At 39.8% G+C, this 18098-nt stretch overlaps 1 protein-coding gene across 12 annotated transcripts in view; it reads right to left on the minus strand.

Moving 5' to 3' along the window:
- plekha7b (pleckstrin homology domain containing, family A member 7b) overlaps positions 1–18098 on the minus strand; it is a 74618-nt gene that overhangs the window by 7425 nt on the left and 49095 nt on the right. For 6 of the 12 annotated variants that reach the window (XM_085269998.1, XM_085270033.1, XM_085269989.1 and 3 more), the window contains 16 exons: positions 16742–16920; positions 14890–15318; positions 14117–14648; positions 11890–11973; positions 10720–10854; positions 9908–9976; positions 6918–6989; positions 5725–5805; positions 5489–5638; positions 3989–4090; positions 3666–3777; positions 3268–3473; positions 1728–1919; positions 1528–1645; positions 1342–1433; positions 917–1135 (listed from right to left, as the gene is read on the minus strand). In XM_085269998.1, the coding sequence (XP_085126124.1) occupies positions 917–1135; positions 1342–1433; positions 1528–1645; positions 1728–1919; positions 3268–3473; positions 3666–3777; positions 3989–4090; positions 5489–5638; positions 5725–5805; positions 6918–6989; positions 9908–9976; positions 10720–10854; positions 11890–11973; positions 14117–14648; positions 14890–15318; positions 16742–16920 (2772 nt within the window). The remainder of the gene's footprint in view (positions 1–916; positions 1136–1341; positions 1434–1527; positions 1646–1727; positions 1920–3267; positions 3474–3665; positions 3778–3988; positions 4091–5488; positions 5639–5724; positions 5806–6917; positions 6990–9907; positions 9977–10719; positions 10855–11889; positions 11974–14116; positions 14649–14889; positions 15319–16741; positions 16921–18098) is intronic. The other 6 variants (XM_085270016.1, XM_085270007.1, XM_085270091.1 and 3 more) reach the window with 6 other exon arrangements.

The following is an 18098-nucleotide window of genomic DNA, read 5'->3' on the forward strand; positions in this document are numbered from 1 at the left end:
AATGCTCAGTGTACGTAAATGTTTTGGTCAGTAGAATATAAGTAGGCACTTTCCTTCTCTCTGCCTCACACACACACACGCACACATGCAGACACACATATATGGACAGCAACAGCATGGACACATGGAAGAGCTGGCTTTAATATCTACACGAGGAGAGACAAGACGGCTGCTATGTGACAGCACAAAACACTTCAACGGGTTAGAAATCAATGTGGTAGGATAGTGTTGATGTGAAAGAAAAATGAACAGGTCAGTGAGGAAGGGTGAGAAATGATGGATAAAGCAAAGTTAGAATCCATAGCAGAGAAAAGGGAGAAATGCAGTGACTGAGGTCATTAATATGTTATATGTTTTATAGCCAAGATCTCATCTTGTAAAGATTTTGAAAAAGAACACAAAATCATCACTATTTAATGTAAATGTTATTATCTGCACCTCATAATGAACACTTAAACAGTTATATATGTGTGCTACTTTTAATGCTGCAGCTTGTTGTAGACCAGAAACGTATCTACTTATCTGTATAGGTCTTTTTTACCGAAGGGCATTTAGGACAAGCACACCAGAAAGGCACTTGGAGACCACATTCTCCTCCTAAGTCATAATATTTTTTTCTTAAAGGGATCCAAGTCTGCAACTCAACTGAATGGGTTCTTTAGGCCAAATGACTTTGGCGAAAAAGACCTACTGAAGCCTGAAAACAACACGTGCTGAATAAGCACAGATAGAGCCACACAGTGAAATGCCATACCGCACTAACTTAATAGTTTAATATAAACTTGGTAACAAGAGAAGCAGAGACGAGACCCACTGCACTCAACACAGGCATGCATTACTGCTGTAGACCGCCACTCTCAGTTTGGTTGTCGTCGTGCGTGAGAGTGTGACGTGTGATGCTGCTCTAGTAACATACTGATCCCAAGTCTGCTGAAAGTGAGCGTGAGGATGACGTGCGTGACGACGAAGCGGCGTGGCGGTCTCCGTGACTCAGGGTGCGTTTGCGCTGGCGGACGAGGGCCTTCTGGTGCCTCTTCATCCTCTCCAGCTGCTCATCAGCGCTCATCTTCCCCCTCTGCTGCTGCTGCGCCGGGTCCACAGCGTACAGACGCTCCAAGGCACTTTTTGGTCTCTCCTGAGACGAGTGGGAAGAGAGAAAGATGATAACAAGAGCAAACACATGGCAGACTTTAGACTGGTGGAAATATGACTAAAATAGCATTTTTTTAATTATACAGTGCTGTTAAATTGCTTTTAAAATGCTTGATTAAGTCTTATTAATATTATAAATGAATATAATCTGGGGTTGGAGTGACATGTTCACTCTGTTGTTACCCCCACCTTTATGCCAACTGCTGACGTTGCTCTTCGGAGGGTAACGTATGAGGAGATGCTCGAAGACTGATTTAACCTAAGTGAAGATCCGCCCGTTCCTGAGGGGAAGACCACAGATGTTAGAAGTCTGTTCTCATCTTAAACAATATTCTAAAGCATTTTGGCGGGATGAACTGACTGTTGTCTATGTACCTCTGCTCGGTAATGTCTTGTAACCTCCGTCATGCCCAGGTGTTACAACACTAATGTGACTGGAGCCATCACCAGCTCCCATGAGTTCTGGATCACTCAGGAAAGGCCTGAGTTCCACCTGACATATACGAGTGGATTTAAATTAGAAACAACATGACATTAAAAATGCAAACACAGCAATACACACAAGCTCTGCGTACCTTGCCGTCCCCGTTTGTGTACTGCCCAGTCTCTCGGTCCCTTTTACGTTCGTCTGACTGACGTTTGAGGCCACGTACAGAGGTGTGTCTGATGACTGTTGTCTCCCGGGGCAAGGGAGGCACAGCGGGGGGATGCTCATCGGGACTGTAGAGCTGAGGTAGAGGAGGTCTGGGAGGCACATCTTCCTCATTCTGCGCACAGAATAAATGTGAACCACTGAAAACAACTGAAGAAGGACTCTAGCCTTGCAAGGACCCCGAATACCAAGATGAAGAGTTCCTGAGCAAGTAACTCTATAGACTGTAGAGCCTGATGACAGTGGCTATGACACAGATTACACAGTATACAGTCATAGAAATGCTGTTACACTTTGACTTCCATCACACATTGGTATAAACAAAGCAGGATTAATGACAAAGATAATACATTTCCAAAACGTTTAAACTTTGAAATACACATTAATTATTTTTCTGCACTTAATAATCCATCAATTTTCTTGACTGCTTATCCAGCTAGTGTCACTGCAGCTTATTCCAGCTGAGATTAGGTGAGGGAGGCAGTACACCTTGGACTCAGGGAACAGATTCAAAAAAATTAACCTAACCTAGAATTTTTTTTCGACTGTGGAAGGAAACCAGGGAAAACTGACCAAATCCACAGACTTCAAGCCTAAACCATAATACAAAGTTTGCATTTGGTCACAATTTGGTAAGCAGCAATTTTCAAAATTGTTATATGATTGCAACATAAGCACGTGGCAATTTTTCTTTAAGATTCCAGTAACACTACAGACAACACCTGTGATGTTATGCAGTTTGGATAACTATAATTAGATTAAATATAATAGTTTTTAACAGTTTTGGAAATTTTGTCACAAATGTAATATATCTTAGTTTATCTTGTAATGTTGATTAAACGGGGCTCAGTGTTACTTTTATACATTTGTCTTGCACAATTTAAAAAGCAAATTGAGAAAATTACATCTTAGCTTATCTTACAACAAATTATTCAAAAACACCAAACACTGAGGTTACAGCCCTAACTGCATTTTTCTTGTTCCATTCCAGCTGGGCGTACTTGAATTGAATTGAAAGCCTTTATTGTCATTATACATAGTATAACGAGATTAAAACAGCTCTATAAAAGTGAACTGAATGTCATCTTCTTAACTCACTCAGTTTGTTTTATGCAAAGATGCATGAGCACCAGCAAAAATGTTTACTTACATTTATTACTTGGCTAATTAGTGGCCAAATAAGGTAAATATTCACTTTTTTTCTTGGACTTTTGGACATTATTTCACATTTCTCTATTTCCTGACACTTCATTCAGTTCATTGATTAACAGGGGTAAATAGACTCATTTTAAGGAAAGTGCTAATGGCTTGTTGAAAACCTCCAACTAGAAAAAAGGGAAGTTGAAAATCACAGACTACAAAATGCACTTCTGTGTATTTAACCAACCAAAGCTGAACACACAAATGCAGAGAGCACATGATTAAACAAACCAACACAAACCAGCTTAGGTTTACTCACTTACCCACTTAGGCCCACTGATGACAGCTGTAGAATGGTGTAATGGCTGCTGGCTGAGACTAGAGGAAAGGGTGGGGGTGTGGCTACTGGGACTGAGGTGGGGGCTGTGCTGCTGCTGCTGCTGCTGGGACAATCTCATCTCCATAGCAGACGCGCTCCCAGACACAGAAGGCACTGATGACACTGACACCGAAGGCACAAATTTCCTCTCTGGGGAATATGATGCGGATGATCACATGACAATAATACACACATGCTGTAAAGACAGCACTTTTAGTTTCCTATGGGAAACATTCAAGGGATTGGTAACAAAAATATGACTGCAGGCTTTAATGAGAAGATACAGTCGCAGGTCCACAGCGATTTGCTTTGTAGACATGGAACCTATAGCGCTTGCCTCACCTGGGTTGGTAACAGAGGAGATGGTGACTTTGTAGTTGGCTTTACTGCTGCTGAGACCTGCGATAACATCCTCAATCCTCCAAAGCTCCTTTCTGATCTGGACCTTCTCTTGCTGCTCACATAGAAACACAGAACCACACACACACACAGACGCATACAGACACATTTTCATATTTTACAGATTTTAATTAGAATCCAACACACGATCCTCTGAACCAGTTCTTTGCTTTGTCTGAGTATATGACATCAGCAGTATTTAGCTCATTCCCATTCAAAGCGAGCGACTGCTTGCGGGAGTTAATGGAGATCACTGAGCCACAGACCTGAGAAAGATCACAGCGGCTCATCTGTCCCTGCAGGGCTGACTTCAGCCAGTCCACGTCCCTCTCAAGCTGGCTGTACTCATTCCATGCATTTTCCATCTCCTAAAGAACAAAACACATCACGCTCTGTGTTACAATGCCAAAAAAACAGTGTTCACACACTGTACTTAGCTTGTGAATAAAAAGCTGTTTTAGTGGCGTGTATGTGAGCTGCAGTTAAGACCAGGTGTGTTAAGTGGTGATTTTTATGATTTATCACTTCTTCTTTTTTTTTAAATTGCAGTGTGCACTGACAGACTACAACCAATGCCTGGAAATGTCTTTAAGCCAAAGACACATTTGTTTGCTTTCATGTAATCTTGCGGTTTATTTGTGAATGTTCTTTTGAAACTCGTAATTTTCATTTCAACACTAAATATTTTGAATATCAGTGAACTTTTTGACCAAATATTTTTTTTTCTGAGTGGCTGAGAAATCTACTCATTTCTTTGTAGCCGTAGGTTTGTCCCTAAGCACTCATTTTGATAGTGACAGTCATCCTGAAACATTGTGCCAGTTGCAGAAACCATAAAAAAGGAACAACTAAAAATAGAAGCGAACATCTTGTTTTCAACCAATAAAACATTTCTTTAGTAGCATGTGCTTACTGTAAGAGCCTGAGTAGTTTGATCCCTTACCTGCCAAAACATCAGTGTCAAATGTCAAAACAAGGTTTTTCAAAAAATTGTACTAGCCAAAAACTCATTTTATCTCAAAAATGGTGTACAGGGTTTCCTTAAACAATGAGAGGAAATAAGTAGTAGAGAACAAAAGAAGAAGAAGTGGTAGGGCAAAAAAGACCTATCTATAGCAGATGAATAATATCTGAAAGCCGTGCTCTTAAGAAAATAATCTAGAAAACAAATCAAAGACCCGACACAGGACATGAAACATACATCTGGTCCTTCTGCTGTACCATCTCCTGTTCACTGAAGCCTGAAATGGTCTCACTGGAAGGGTAGCTGTCATTTGTTTTGCACGGCAATGATGCCAAACACACTGCGAGTGTAGCAAAAGCATACAGATATAAAAATCACACAAAAGAACACTACCGGTCATGGATTGGTCTCCCCAGAGCCCAGAAATCAACATTACTGAAAGACTGTGGGATCATCTGAACACGGAACGGAAAAAAAGGGATCCAACAGCCAAAGAAGAGCTTTGACCTTTGACCTATGTCCTTCAAGAAGAAAGATATCGTTCCTAAGAGAGTTCAGACTGTGTTGAACAGTGGTCATACCAAATATTGACTTTCAAAATTTTTAAAATTGTGCAAACTCTATATTTCCACATATGTACATGTTTGCACATGCTTCAATAAATCAGTGCACCTATTTCACATTTTCATAGGAGAATATGAAGAAATGAGAGTTGGATGAAAAAGTCTGAGCCAATTTCACTGAAGAAGGAGGCTGTGGTTTTTGTCATAAGCACAATGGACTTGCAAATCCCGGGTCTTACTGTGGATACTTGAGATATTTCAGCCCTGATATGGACCACGTCCTCTTGTAGTAATTTCTGCTGATAGGCAATTTTCTCAGCATGAGCTGGCTGATCTCTGTAGTCCTCCATCTGCTGGTGGGAAACATCCAGCACAGATTCTAACTTGTCCTACACCAGGGGACGATAACATTGTCATAAACATGTAAGCCTTCATAGACCACACAAGAATACAAACAAATATATACAACTCAAACCTTGTCCTCTTTCAGAGTGCGTATCCGGGCCTCTAGCTCCTGTAGAATCTTGTCTTGTTCACACAGTCGACTTAATTTCACCTAAAAGAAAACATATTGAAACAGTGAGAATGGAGGAAAACTCAGTTCTTCCTATCGCTTCTGATAATACGGCAGAGTGTAGACAGAAAATAAAGAGATAAAACAGTGCCTAAGATTTTTAGATACGGCTTCTGTTTGCAACACCGTTAAACTCTTCCATTCTTGCCTTTGTTCAACTCTATTCCACAATGCACCCAGATAAGACAAATTGATCGTCTCAGTCTGTCAATACGGCTCATCTGTGTAAAAAGCTCAAAGGAATTCCTCTCATCGGTGCAGTGCCAGATATCAAAAGCCTCTATACTATCTAGTTTGGGGGTGAGCTCTGGTAATACCCATTATGAGTAATCATAATCAAGAATCCATATTTTCAATTCACTTTTGGAGAAAGCCGTGTTTACAGAGAGTGACAGATTTGTTTTCCCAGAAATGGGTTATGTGTTTATGAAAACAACATAAGACTGCCTAGTTCACAGTCTTTCTCAAACAGTGTTTTTTTTCTTCTCAGATCTATTTATCATTCTGTTCAATTAATAATTAAGCTGTTTTTATTTTCGCTGCCACATATTGTTGTTTTTAATTGCATGAAATATTCATTGTTCCGATAAATTTACTGGCAATTTCTTATAAATTGTTAAAGTGGAACAATGCTAATGATGAAAAGCCAGGACATCCATCTTATTTACCTCTATTCAGCAGAAAACAAAGAATGAGGAAAGCAGAATCTGGGAAATCAAACTGAAAAATTTAACAGCTCAACATCTAAAACTCCCATTACATGTATTTTTCCCTTTAAATTGCAGGGAGGAAAATAAAAGCTGTGGTCGATACTCTCAGGCCCTCACTGTGCTGCATGGATGGGTGTCCCCACAGTGTTGCAACGCAAATACGTTCCCTTCCCTCTACAGCCTCTGTTTACCACAACTTAAGAACACACACGCAGGCAAACCACACTAAAACACACAGTAAAGTCAGACTAAAGTCAGCTGCTTCTCTGTAGTGGATTGTCAGAAGTCGGAAACAGAGATCTTAGAGGGGAAAAACAGAGAAGGATAAACAGGGTGCTTATCTGACTGTTTTTGTAAATCCTGAGAACAGAATGATTTACTTACATCAGCATCACTTTCTGCTATTTTCACAGGCCTTGATGGTCTTTCTTTCTTTAAACTGTCACGTCCAGTAACCTAAAGTTGAACGAATGACAAAATAAAAAACTGATACATATTTCTAGTTTACAGATAATGGGACTGATACACAAGTTAAGCCGAGTTTACTAAGGAGGAAAACAAAAGAAAAAAAAACTGATACAAAATTGGAAAAAAAAAAAAACTTATTATAGCTTCGTTCAAACATTTATGCAGATAGAGTTTCTACATCTTTGTGTTTGGAAAAAAGCTCTTACGCTGCTATTTACAGGATGCTTATTACTGTAACTTAACAAACAACTCCTTAATATTACCAGTATGGGAGAAAAAAGTTTTTTTCAGATTTTGTTTTTCACATCCATGGTTTTGAATGGGAACGTTTTTAAGTGGAGACCTAACAAAGGCGTTGATTATTAAAATGCTCCTCAGCCTCCCTGGGAAAGTCTATGCCAGAGTGCTGGAAAGGACCCTCGGATACAGGAGGAACAATGCGGTTTTTGTCCAATTGTTTATAACATTTGGATAAAAAAATCAGTTGTAGCCAGTGATGTGGAGATCATCAGATGATCGGTTAGGGGTTCACTGAAGTACCCTTTGGTTTCTGCTTTCAATCCATTCACTTCCACCTATCTAGCAGGGGTGCTGAAACCTCTCCCTAGACCAGTGATGGATTTGAACCCAGCAACGTCTTGCAGTGAGGCAACCGTGCTAACCACCATGCTGCCATCTGCATTGTGACACTCTTCAGAATTCATCCCGCTACTTCCTTCACTACCAGGCCATTACACTGCCTCCACCATTTTTGGCACATCATGTGGTTTACTGTCCAGGGGTTTATTCTGCAGAACTGTGCAGGCTCCTTTTCTGTGTGTAACCAGTAAACTTCTATATTTACATTCATGAAGGCATCTCTTAAACCACCTTGTCGAGAGTGTTTTTTGCTTGACTGGACGTTGGAAACGTGTCTTCCAAACCTTTTTGTGTTGCTGAGGTGGGCAGTTCATTTTTTATTTTTAAGGATGTACCAGATCATAGATTTGGAAACTATTTTAATTTTTTTCTTTGTGATAGATTTAGTTTTCTTTTTCAGTGACATGATGGCCTCCTTTACCTGCAATAACAACTTATCTGGACCTCATATTGAGAGTACCAGTGAACCGCAGCCAAGTCCAAGTTCAACACAGAATCAGCTCCAGATATTTTGTCTGCTTAATTTGTACTGAAATAATGAGTGAACAGGCCTGATGTTACCAAGTATTAAAAACAATGCTTAGGTTTAGAATTATTTTAGTCTGTCTAATTAGCCTGTGAAAATGGGGAACCATGCATAAAATGCATGTAATTCCTGAAAGTCTGCATTTCAGGGACATCTATATGGTTTAATTTAAAGTCCATCGTAGCAACAAAATTACTAAAAAAAAAACTAAAAAAAAAACAAAAACAAAAACAACTGTCATTTTCCAGAAACGTATAGACTTAACTAGCTCCACTATAGTTGTGATATTTTTCTCTGCTGATATCAGGCTAATAGTACAGGGTATCTAGCGACTGCCGGTCTTTGCATCGCACCCGGAGGTTCACAAGATAATGACGCAGAGATTTGTCAGCCACTTCTCTATCAGAGTCAGTAATTTTCAGAGATCAAAAGGTTGATTATTCATATATCGCCCACATTAGGGTCACCACACGTTGAACAGCAGTATGGACCAGTGCAAATAGGAGACTCAGTTAAAGGGACATTCCACTTATTTTACATGTCACGGTCAATTAGTAGTCTTGTGGGGGTATTGCACAGTCTGTGAGAAAACGTTTTATTATGTATTCTGTGGTTGTAGAGAGATCGTCATGAAGTCTGGGAAAATTATTACAGTGATCACCAGCATATTTTTTTCTTGGCTTTGGAAACTTTGAGTTTTTAAAAGAAAGTCTCAGTTTCATTCTTGGGGCACTGAGTTTAAAAGGCGTGGGTGCTTACGAGTTAGGACCAACTATGCAAAAATCAACTCAAAATAAACAAGTTTTGACTATGTTTTTTGCAGTCTGTCCCTTTGCCAGCTCTAATTAAGTGCATTACCAAGTATCTGTAGGAGTTTTTGAAGACCATAGCAAACTTACACCGCTGCACATTTTCATCCATTTCCACCAGTTACCACAATAAAACTATGACTCAGCCTATAATATAAAATCGTATTTACTTTGCTAATACATAAAAAATACATAAAATTTCCTAAAGAGCCTAATTAGGCCATCTGTTATGCTCTAACAAATAAAACAAAAGCAAAAAGTCAAACAGACATTCAGTACTGTTAGTGGTGCTTATTAGCATGCAATTCAAAATCTCAGTGGTGAGTATCACACGATGGATGATCGGATGAAGGGATTCATGTGTAAAGATCCTGCATAATTTACTGGGATGCGTCACATTCCATTTAAAAAGCAGTACAATGGTCTATTTCACTTGTATGCACATCATCCTCACATTCGAGCAAAACATGACGTGGGCATTTCAAACACACTGATCTCTTTTTGATCTCTTTTGAACCCAGAAAGCGAAAAGTTATTTGCTGTACTGCGTATCACAAGATGACTTCCCTCAACTCACTTTGCTTTTTTCCTTTCTTTTTTTTTTTTTTACTGATGCAGAGCTGCATCAATAAAACACTTCAACACTTCAGCATCATTATTACTTTGTCCAGTGAAACTGGTATAATTTTCAGGATTTATCAAAGCAAAACTGAAAAGTATCTTTTTCTTTATCCTTAAATTGATCATTTGTGCAATAAGAAGACAGTTTCGAGAAATGTTAATTCCATTGTAAAGGACAGAAATAGAACAGAGGACAGAAAGGAAAAGAGGGAAACAGGGAGGCAGATGTTGGAGGCAGCGACAGGAGAACAAGATTGTAGTCCAGAGAGGGGAGGTGGAGAAGAAGATGAAAAAGACAAAGTGCCATTTACTTTGTTGGGGCCCACCTTCAGATCTAGATACTCCAGGTCCTTCTTCAGTTGTATGTAAGTATCATCAGCCTTTAAATGAGCAATGGAGAGATAAATCATTTGAAATGAAGCTGCAAAGGATAATGCGTGATCAGATGACACTTAGGGCCTTTATTTGGGATTTTCTAGCAGAACTTTAATTAACTTGGTCTCAATTACAGTGCACTTCTACCTCTGTATTTTTATCTACAGTCAAGCTCTAATTAAGTAATCAAGTAATTGTTTTGATCTGGTTTAATGTCTCATGTATGACCTTATGCACAACTGAGGAACACAGACATGTGCATGACATGTGGTCAGACAGAGAGTTTATATTTCTCCATAAGCGTGGAGGATGGCCAGAGAATGGTCGGTTGCTAAAAACTGGGTGGAGTTGTCGCTGCTGCTCTTACAGCATTGTGTTTGCTTCCCAACTACACAGAAATGTTCTGATAATCAGACATTATTGTGGTTGTGCAAGGTTATACATCTATGAGACAACGCAAAGTGTAAAATACAGGCATGGGCCACAAGCAACATGCTCCAAACATGGCATATCCCTGTTTACAAACAGTCACACAAGGCTCCGAGTATCCATAATATATAACCGTTAATACAATACAAGTCATGTCAAAGTGGTTAAATGAACAAGACATCCAAGCAGAATCAGAAAACTGCACAGTCTGTAACGATGATAGGGTAGTAATGTATGGGAATGGCTGGGGAGCAGGGGACCACAATGCACTGGCAAAGGATGCACTGGGCTGCATTAGGGAAATATGAGGGTCCCTGACCTGCATGCTGGGGCCTAGTAGGCCGTTGTGCTGGTGGTGCTGCAGGTGAGCGAATGCATTGCTGGGACTATGTGCACCAGCCATCTTGGCCTGGTGCCTCCGAAGCTGAATGAGGAGCAGAGTCAGCTCCTCTGGCTGTAGCGTAGCCCGGGTTTAGGGGCCAGTGAAAGCACAGAGGGATGAGAGGAAATATTTCATAATCATCTGGGCAGTAAAGTGGCTGAGCTGCAGTAACTGTGGAGTGTGGCAGAGACACCAGTATACTGCTGCCTCCAATAATGTAACACTTTATGTGAAAGGTACATGAATTGTCACCTATTCATAGAAAACGGGACACATTAATAGCATTAATTCATTTATGAAAAACACATGTTAAACACCAGTACCTCATCCTCACTCTTATCTAACACTGGCCCTGCCCCCAAATATTTCAGATATTTTATACATTCATTTTTGTAATTTTCAGTATTGTGCAGAAGTCTTGAGTCACACCTCATTTCTTTATATTTTATTTCCAAGAAGCCAGACTTTTTCAGTAGTATTGAACAATAGCTCTTCCAAAGCTTCTGTGGACATTTGCTTTTTTCACTCAGTTTAAGTCCAATCCTTGACCATTTTTAGAGGAATGTTTTTATTGTTGTTGTTTGTTGAACCACATAACAACAACATCTGAATCATCTGAGCATAAAAGGGACCAAAGTCAGTGTTGTCTCTACACATAACAGCAAACTGTGTATGTTTATGTTCTGGATATAAGTAACTTTTCCCCCTATAGTTTCTTTATACAGTTATATTTTTACACGGTTTTACTTTAATTAATGAATTCATTGTTTTTCATGCATGAAGTCATGAATGAATTCGTGATAATTCATGTACCTTTAACACAATGTGTCCTAATAATACCTGAAAATGTAAAACCTAGAGCTACACAACAAAGACTGTCATGTGAGGACGGCCTGCTGTGCTGTCTGAACAGAAATGCTATCAGGAACAAAAACACTGGAACAAATTCTACATGTGATAATGTCACAGACGGCCCCCATTAATTACGTTTCCAGTTCTTACCTGGATTCATTTTCCTAGACTATTATAACGCTTTGTTAATATTACAAAAAGTCCATTTTTCATATTGATCCAAGTAAGTAATATTAATGTAATAGAAGCTCATACCGTTTTGCCATGCAAGCTGGGAGCACTGACTGTGTGTGTGATGTAGCCCATGGCTGGCACGGACCTCCTCTCTATTTGGGAATTCTGTGGAGAAATGCAATTCGTTCACTTGTTAACGCAGATCATATAGAATGAAATCAAACAGAATATCTGATTTACTAAATAATCTTCAATAGTGTGTTGAAAGTGATATATGGATCACTTCATCACACTAAGTCAAAGTTAAACCATTGCCTCCAAGTCTGCAAACAAATTTGACTACACAGCAGATTTATTTTTTCCATCTATCCTTTTCTCGCTTTCATCACTCCTACTCTTATACGAAACAAGGTGTGCCCTGAGTTTTCAGATGCTACAGGGCTCGGAAAAATTTGACGTTTTTGCTTAACACACAGAATTAGCGAAAACCAGGCCCACCACAGAAGCTTAAAAGGACACAAACAACAAGAGATTTAATTAACTACACATAAATTATACTAAACCTGCTTTCTTAAAATAACATTTGTTTGCTACCAGCAAGAGAAGCACTGTAAGCCATTCCCTTTGAGATTCCCATGCCACAATTTTTTTGCTGTATAATAGGTTTTTTATTTAAATGCAAGATCAGAAGAAAGAGACCGCTGCTGATGTTTGAGATACAGTAGAGATGTTTATAGGGTGCTGAGAAGCCCAGGGCAAATTGGATTAGCTGCTAATAAAACATACTTCTTAATGATATTCCGCAGAGGCACACAGATCGCTATTACTTAAGTGCACTCCAGCCAGAGAGCACCATCAGCCTCAGAGATGCTGGGTGCACCAAAACTAAGTTCAGTGCCAACTAAATTTAGTTCCCATAAACATCGCTCCCTAGCATAGTCACTGTGGCTACCTTTGTTAAAAATGTATCCTCTAGAGGGTTTTCCATAATTGCGCGTCACTATATTTTATGGTTGTAATTAGAGTCTTGACACTTGGTTGAATCATAGGGGAAACAGAGCATCTGCAACACTTTGTTTACTTGTGTAAGGCCAACGGGTTGGTTATGAGGGTTGTGTGTGTTGGCAAATGTGGTGATGGTTTGGAGGGAGATTTTTTTCACATGTGGAGGGTGTGGTGGGGAGAGAGAGCAGGGTGTGGATTACAGGACGTGCTCCTGGGCTCCGTCTCCTGTGGCGGTGGCGGTGCTGTCTGAGCGCTACGACGTTTTGGGGGGACAGCAGAGTAGCGAGCTTTTACTCGCATGCGCTCACACCACCTGTGGAGTAGGCCTGGGTGTGGACTGTGTGAATCTGCAAACGATTCACATGAGCATCAAAGTGTGCGCGCTGTAAAGTCGGAGCCTTCTCATGCTCCTCGCGCGATCTTCCCATGGTGTCCTTGTGAGCTCACAACATTCTCCAAGTTGTGACACCTCATATCCACAAGCTACCATGAGAATGAGACCTTTGTCATTTGGCTCAGAACATGTGAAACACTGAGTTTTACTTCAGTCCCATGTCAATGACAGGCCACTGCTGTTTACTGTCTCACAGTATCACCAGTGTTTAAGGCCCAATTACTGAGTATCAGCACATAAATTCATAAAGGGTGGGACTTTCATCTTTCCATCCAACACTATGTGCAGGTCTCCATCCAAGCTTACTATGGGAGAGAAACAACACTGTCAACACACCGGCTACTTTCACACCATCCACAAAAACTCCACTGTTCCCATCATTCAAGATACACTGAAGAGATTAATTGAACTAGCTGGGAACACAAGTATTATTTTCAGTTACTCTGCCATTTATTTTATTCGTTAGTCAATTAATTATTTAGATAACCAATCAGTCAAAAGACTTTTTGTTTTTAGATGAAAGCAAAAGAAAATGTAACCAGTAATATTTAATATCCAATTAACAAAGGTCCTCTTACACAGAGGAATCAGTTCTTTGCTGGTTTTAATCTATGGGAGGCTAATTAAAAATATGGAATGACACGTGCACTATTCTTACCTATTATATCTTAACTACAGTTTATCATCATGTAAATCAAAGTAAAAACAGGTATTTGCAGGTTTATTTAATAAAATGGATATTAAATTATTACTGTTCACTGAATGCAACATTTCTCTGTGCACAGTTCTCTGTTTTATCCCATTGAGTATTTTAGAACTAGAGTATTAAGAACTGCAATTAATACTCTAAATGTACAAATCTAACTGAAAGAAAGGCAAACTAAGCGCCTCCTTAACTAGGTGTGCTACCTGAGAAAGATGGGCACAAAAATGCCCGGGTGAGCTTGATCTTGTGCTGTCCCCTGGTGCCAATTCATCCAAGGGCCTTACTGTGCGTCTGTCTGAAGGAGTGTGTGGTCTGCGTGGAGACAGGGGCTTGAAGGATGATGGTGGGACTTCACATGGTGATGGAGGAACAGAGATGGAGCGTGGCATTTCTACAGTCACTCTGAAAGATGAGGAGTCTGTGAAGTTGGGGCCGGTGTAAATAGGAGCGGTGGGGCTGCCGTGACGAAACTGCTGCCGTTGCTGCCACTCATACAGCTGCCACACCATTCCCTCCTTGGTGGCCATTCGCTCGTCAGTGGACATACGGAAGTGGCTGAGCCGGTCATGGGCGTACTTGTAGTCACTGGGCAGATTGCATGTTGCTGGAGGAGAGCTGCTGCCACAGGGTAGACGGGGAGACTTTGGCAATGACTGATAGGTGACATCTGCTGCACTTGATTTGGGCTTTAAGGGAGGAGTCCATCGAGGGAGGTTGAACTCAGCAGAGGGAGCACTATGAAAGAAAGAAGAACAAGGAAATCTTTTAGCTGTGTTTTTTTAATCTATTATAGAGCCATAATGCTTTAAATAAGATAAAATGAAATTCAATAGAAAGATTAAAGCAATCTAATAAGTGAATCCTCATAAAAGCCACTAGAGGGAGGCATAGACTCAAAGTTTCTTTGTCATTAGTCATGCTGCTGTTATAGAGAAATGTTAGTTGAGTCAAACTGATTGTGTGAAGTCAGACTGACCTCTTCGGGGGGTCTCCTTTTTGAACTTTGACCCAGTGCTCCACCTGAGCCAACGTGTTCTTCCTCTGAACATGCTTCTCAGTGTCTGCCCGTGTAACGAAACCCCTCTGATAGACAAGATTTCCATTTTGTTCTGGTGGCAGAGCCACTTGGATTACAGTCTTTTGTCCATTCTTATGGGCAGCATCATTAACAGCGTCTGGAGACAGTCTCTCTACTCTCTCCTGTGGGGCTGTCTGACTGGGTTTCCCCTGGATCTCTAATCCATACCTCACCTCGTCTCCGTGAGCCAGTCTGATACCATTGCTCTGAGCTTCCCCTCTGTCTGTCCTGTGAGCACTTTCTGGCTGAGATGAGCTCTGGTTAGTGTGGACATGGTTGGTCTGTGGGACTGCCTGTTGTGCAGCTTTCTCTGGCTTCTCCACCTCTCTGTGAAGACATGACATAGGATTGATATGATATTTAAACCAATGTCAAACCTGCCAGTAAAAATGTAAAGAGTTTCACTGACGTCAGATGATTTTCACCCACACGATGAATTAATATCACTTAGTGGTAATTTCCAAGAGAATTCATATGGTTAAAAAAATTATAGCCAGCTGGTCATTTTTACCCTGTCAAAAATGCCATTTTTATTCATATCCCCCGAGTTGTCAGTGATGCAGGGAGATTATGCCTTTACTGGAAAAGACTCTGTGTCGAAGGAATGAGTAGACCGGAGAAGTTCCCAGTCCCTTTTTTTTCTTTAGGAAGTTTTCACTAATTTTAGAGGCTGTTTAAGGTCCCCTCATGACACCTTTTTAATGATACACATCGGGAGAAATAAAAGAAGGGTACTTCAGTTTTCCATGTAATGTTGTACTTCAAAATATTCTGATGGAAAATAATATGTTTTATCAAGTATATTATGTAAGGTAAATTATACCTGACATTACTGTTACAGGGTTATGAGATTACACAGTATTAATCAGTGGATAGAGAACACAATGGGAACTCTAATCAACCTTAAGTGGTCCTAAAGGTAATTTCCAAATCCATTTGCAGAGACACAAATCCAGAGCACGGGGAGCTATTCATTAAATATCCAACTGCACATTTTCAAAGGAGCTAAATTGGAAACCCCAGAGCACCAGAGTAATATCACTCACTTTATCTTCATCAAATACTTTAGTTTAGAGCACCACCTTTTTAATGCATTGCAACCTAATGCTCCATACTTTAAAACATGTATCCTTATTCCCAAACATTGGATTTTCTTGGTGTGTTATTTACAGTTTCACAAACTTCATACAGTTGATGGACACTAATGTCTAAAGGGTATTTCACATAACTTGTATTTCATTTCAAAGAACACAACAATGGGATTTTGAGCACTTTCCAAAATATTATTAAAAAATTAGGTAGTGATGTACATTGGTCTCTAGATGGCAACATTGCACAGATCATTTAAGCTATGCAGTACAGCCTGCTAATGTAAGATAACTCTGTATACAGCGAGTATCTGGCTATATATTTTAGAGCATTTCTGCCCTCCATTAAATATTTGAGAAAGTCTACTTTGCAGACACAGCTGGACTCACAGCTGCAGAATACTGAAGTTACAATGCAGCCCATTATGGAAAACATAATTTTATTAGTGAATCATATAGATACTAAAGAATCTGACCTTCAGGACTGCAGTATAACAGTGCTGTTGAGTCCTTAAAGCATGATGCACTAGCAAAGGTTCTAGTTGTTTTTGATCGGGACATCCAGGGTCCCTTTTTTAATCTAATCTCAATAGATATCCAGTTCTTCTGTGCAAACTTGCACTAGAACCCCAACCAACTGAACCCAGTAGAGTGAGACCAACCTCTTTATCATGTGACTCTGCTGCATCAGCGCAGCCTGGTTCATGGCCCGGATCCAGCCATTCATGTCCTCCTGTGTGTCCGCACTGAAGAAATATGTCCGCATCCCGCAGTGTTCTGCCTGTGAGCCAATCACAGAGTTCTTATTGTAAATGTAGGAGCGCATTCCAGTATGGCTCGCCTATCAAAGAGAGAGAGAGATGGGGAATAGACGTGAGAGCGTCTTACTAAAGGCAGGAAAAAGCTGCCAGACAGGCCGATAAGTGCTTTATTGTTCAATGATCGCTGCCAACTCACTGAAGTTTACAGCAACAATATACAGAAAAAGAATGGAAGGGAAAAAAAGTGCTGCAGCAGAAAATATGTTGCTGTTGTTTCTGGCAACACAAAAAGCAAAACATAAAGGTTACACCTTCCCGTCTTTAAGAGAAATTCTTCTAGAAATACACAAATTATATACCAGCTGCAGCGAACAACCAAACAGGAACAAAGAGAAATGTTAAATCTTCAATTACTCAACAGAAATTAAAACTATATTTACTCTTACTCTATAGAGGTTTCCAGAATGAATGTTTTTGAGGAATTTATTGGCTATTTCACATGAACTGTAAGAGCATGACCTTCAACGAGTCCAATACAACACACTTGATAATGAGAAACAAAATAAATATAAAAACTTAATGCAATTATACATATCCTTATTCATCATATTAACAGAAAAGCAGAAGGCCACCTGTAATAAAAAAAAGTAGTTTATTGAGTTCAGGCTGACTTTATTAATAAGAGAAGTCTCTATTTTCATTGATCTGTTCAGAAAGATCTTTACTATGTAGCACTCATAATTTAAAATGATTATTATTCATTAATAATTATAATGATTATCACTCAATAATCTACTAAAAACTCAACATGTTAGAGGCCAAACACGGCAAAGCAAACTCAACAAGACCTGCTTCCAAAAAGAGGGAGAGAATTGTGTTGGGTTAATTTCATAGCTTGTATTAAAAAATAAACACACGTACAGGAGATGGCAAACTGCTAATGACGACATACATTCCATGAAATGCAAAGAAAAATGGCTGACACCTCGCCATTCTCCCTCTCCCGCGATGATGGAAATGTGATGAGTAATAAGCAGCCTGACAAGACAAATACCAGAGCCTCAGAGCATTTACGTTACATTTTCAAAGTGATGAAATGGTAAAATGAGCATCAACATTTGCCAATTGATCTCATTTATAAAGTTAGTAATTGGTGAACCTGCTAAATATATGGGAGTTTAACTTGGATTATAAACAAACATCTGAGGGTAAAGTGCTGACTCTTGTGCTACTGGTGGATTAAGTTTTAAAGAGTTAT

Source organism: Mchenga conophoros, linkage group LG1 (assembly GCF_057382185.1).
Source record: "Mchenga conophoros isolate Kocher_MC1m ecotype Shallow Benthic linkage group LG1, M_conophoros_male_GT1.1, whole genome shotgun sequence".
Taxonomy (NCBI): domain Eukaryota; kingdom Metazoa; phylum Chordata; class Actinopteri; order Cichliformes; family Cichlidae; genus Mchenga; species Mchenga conophoros.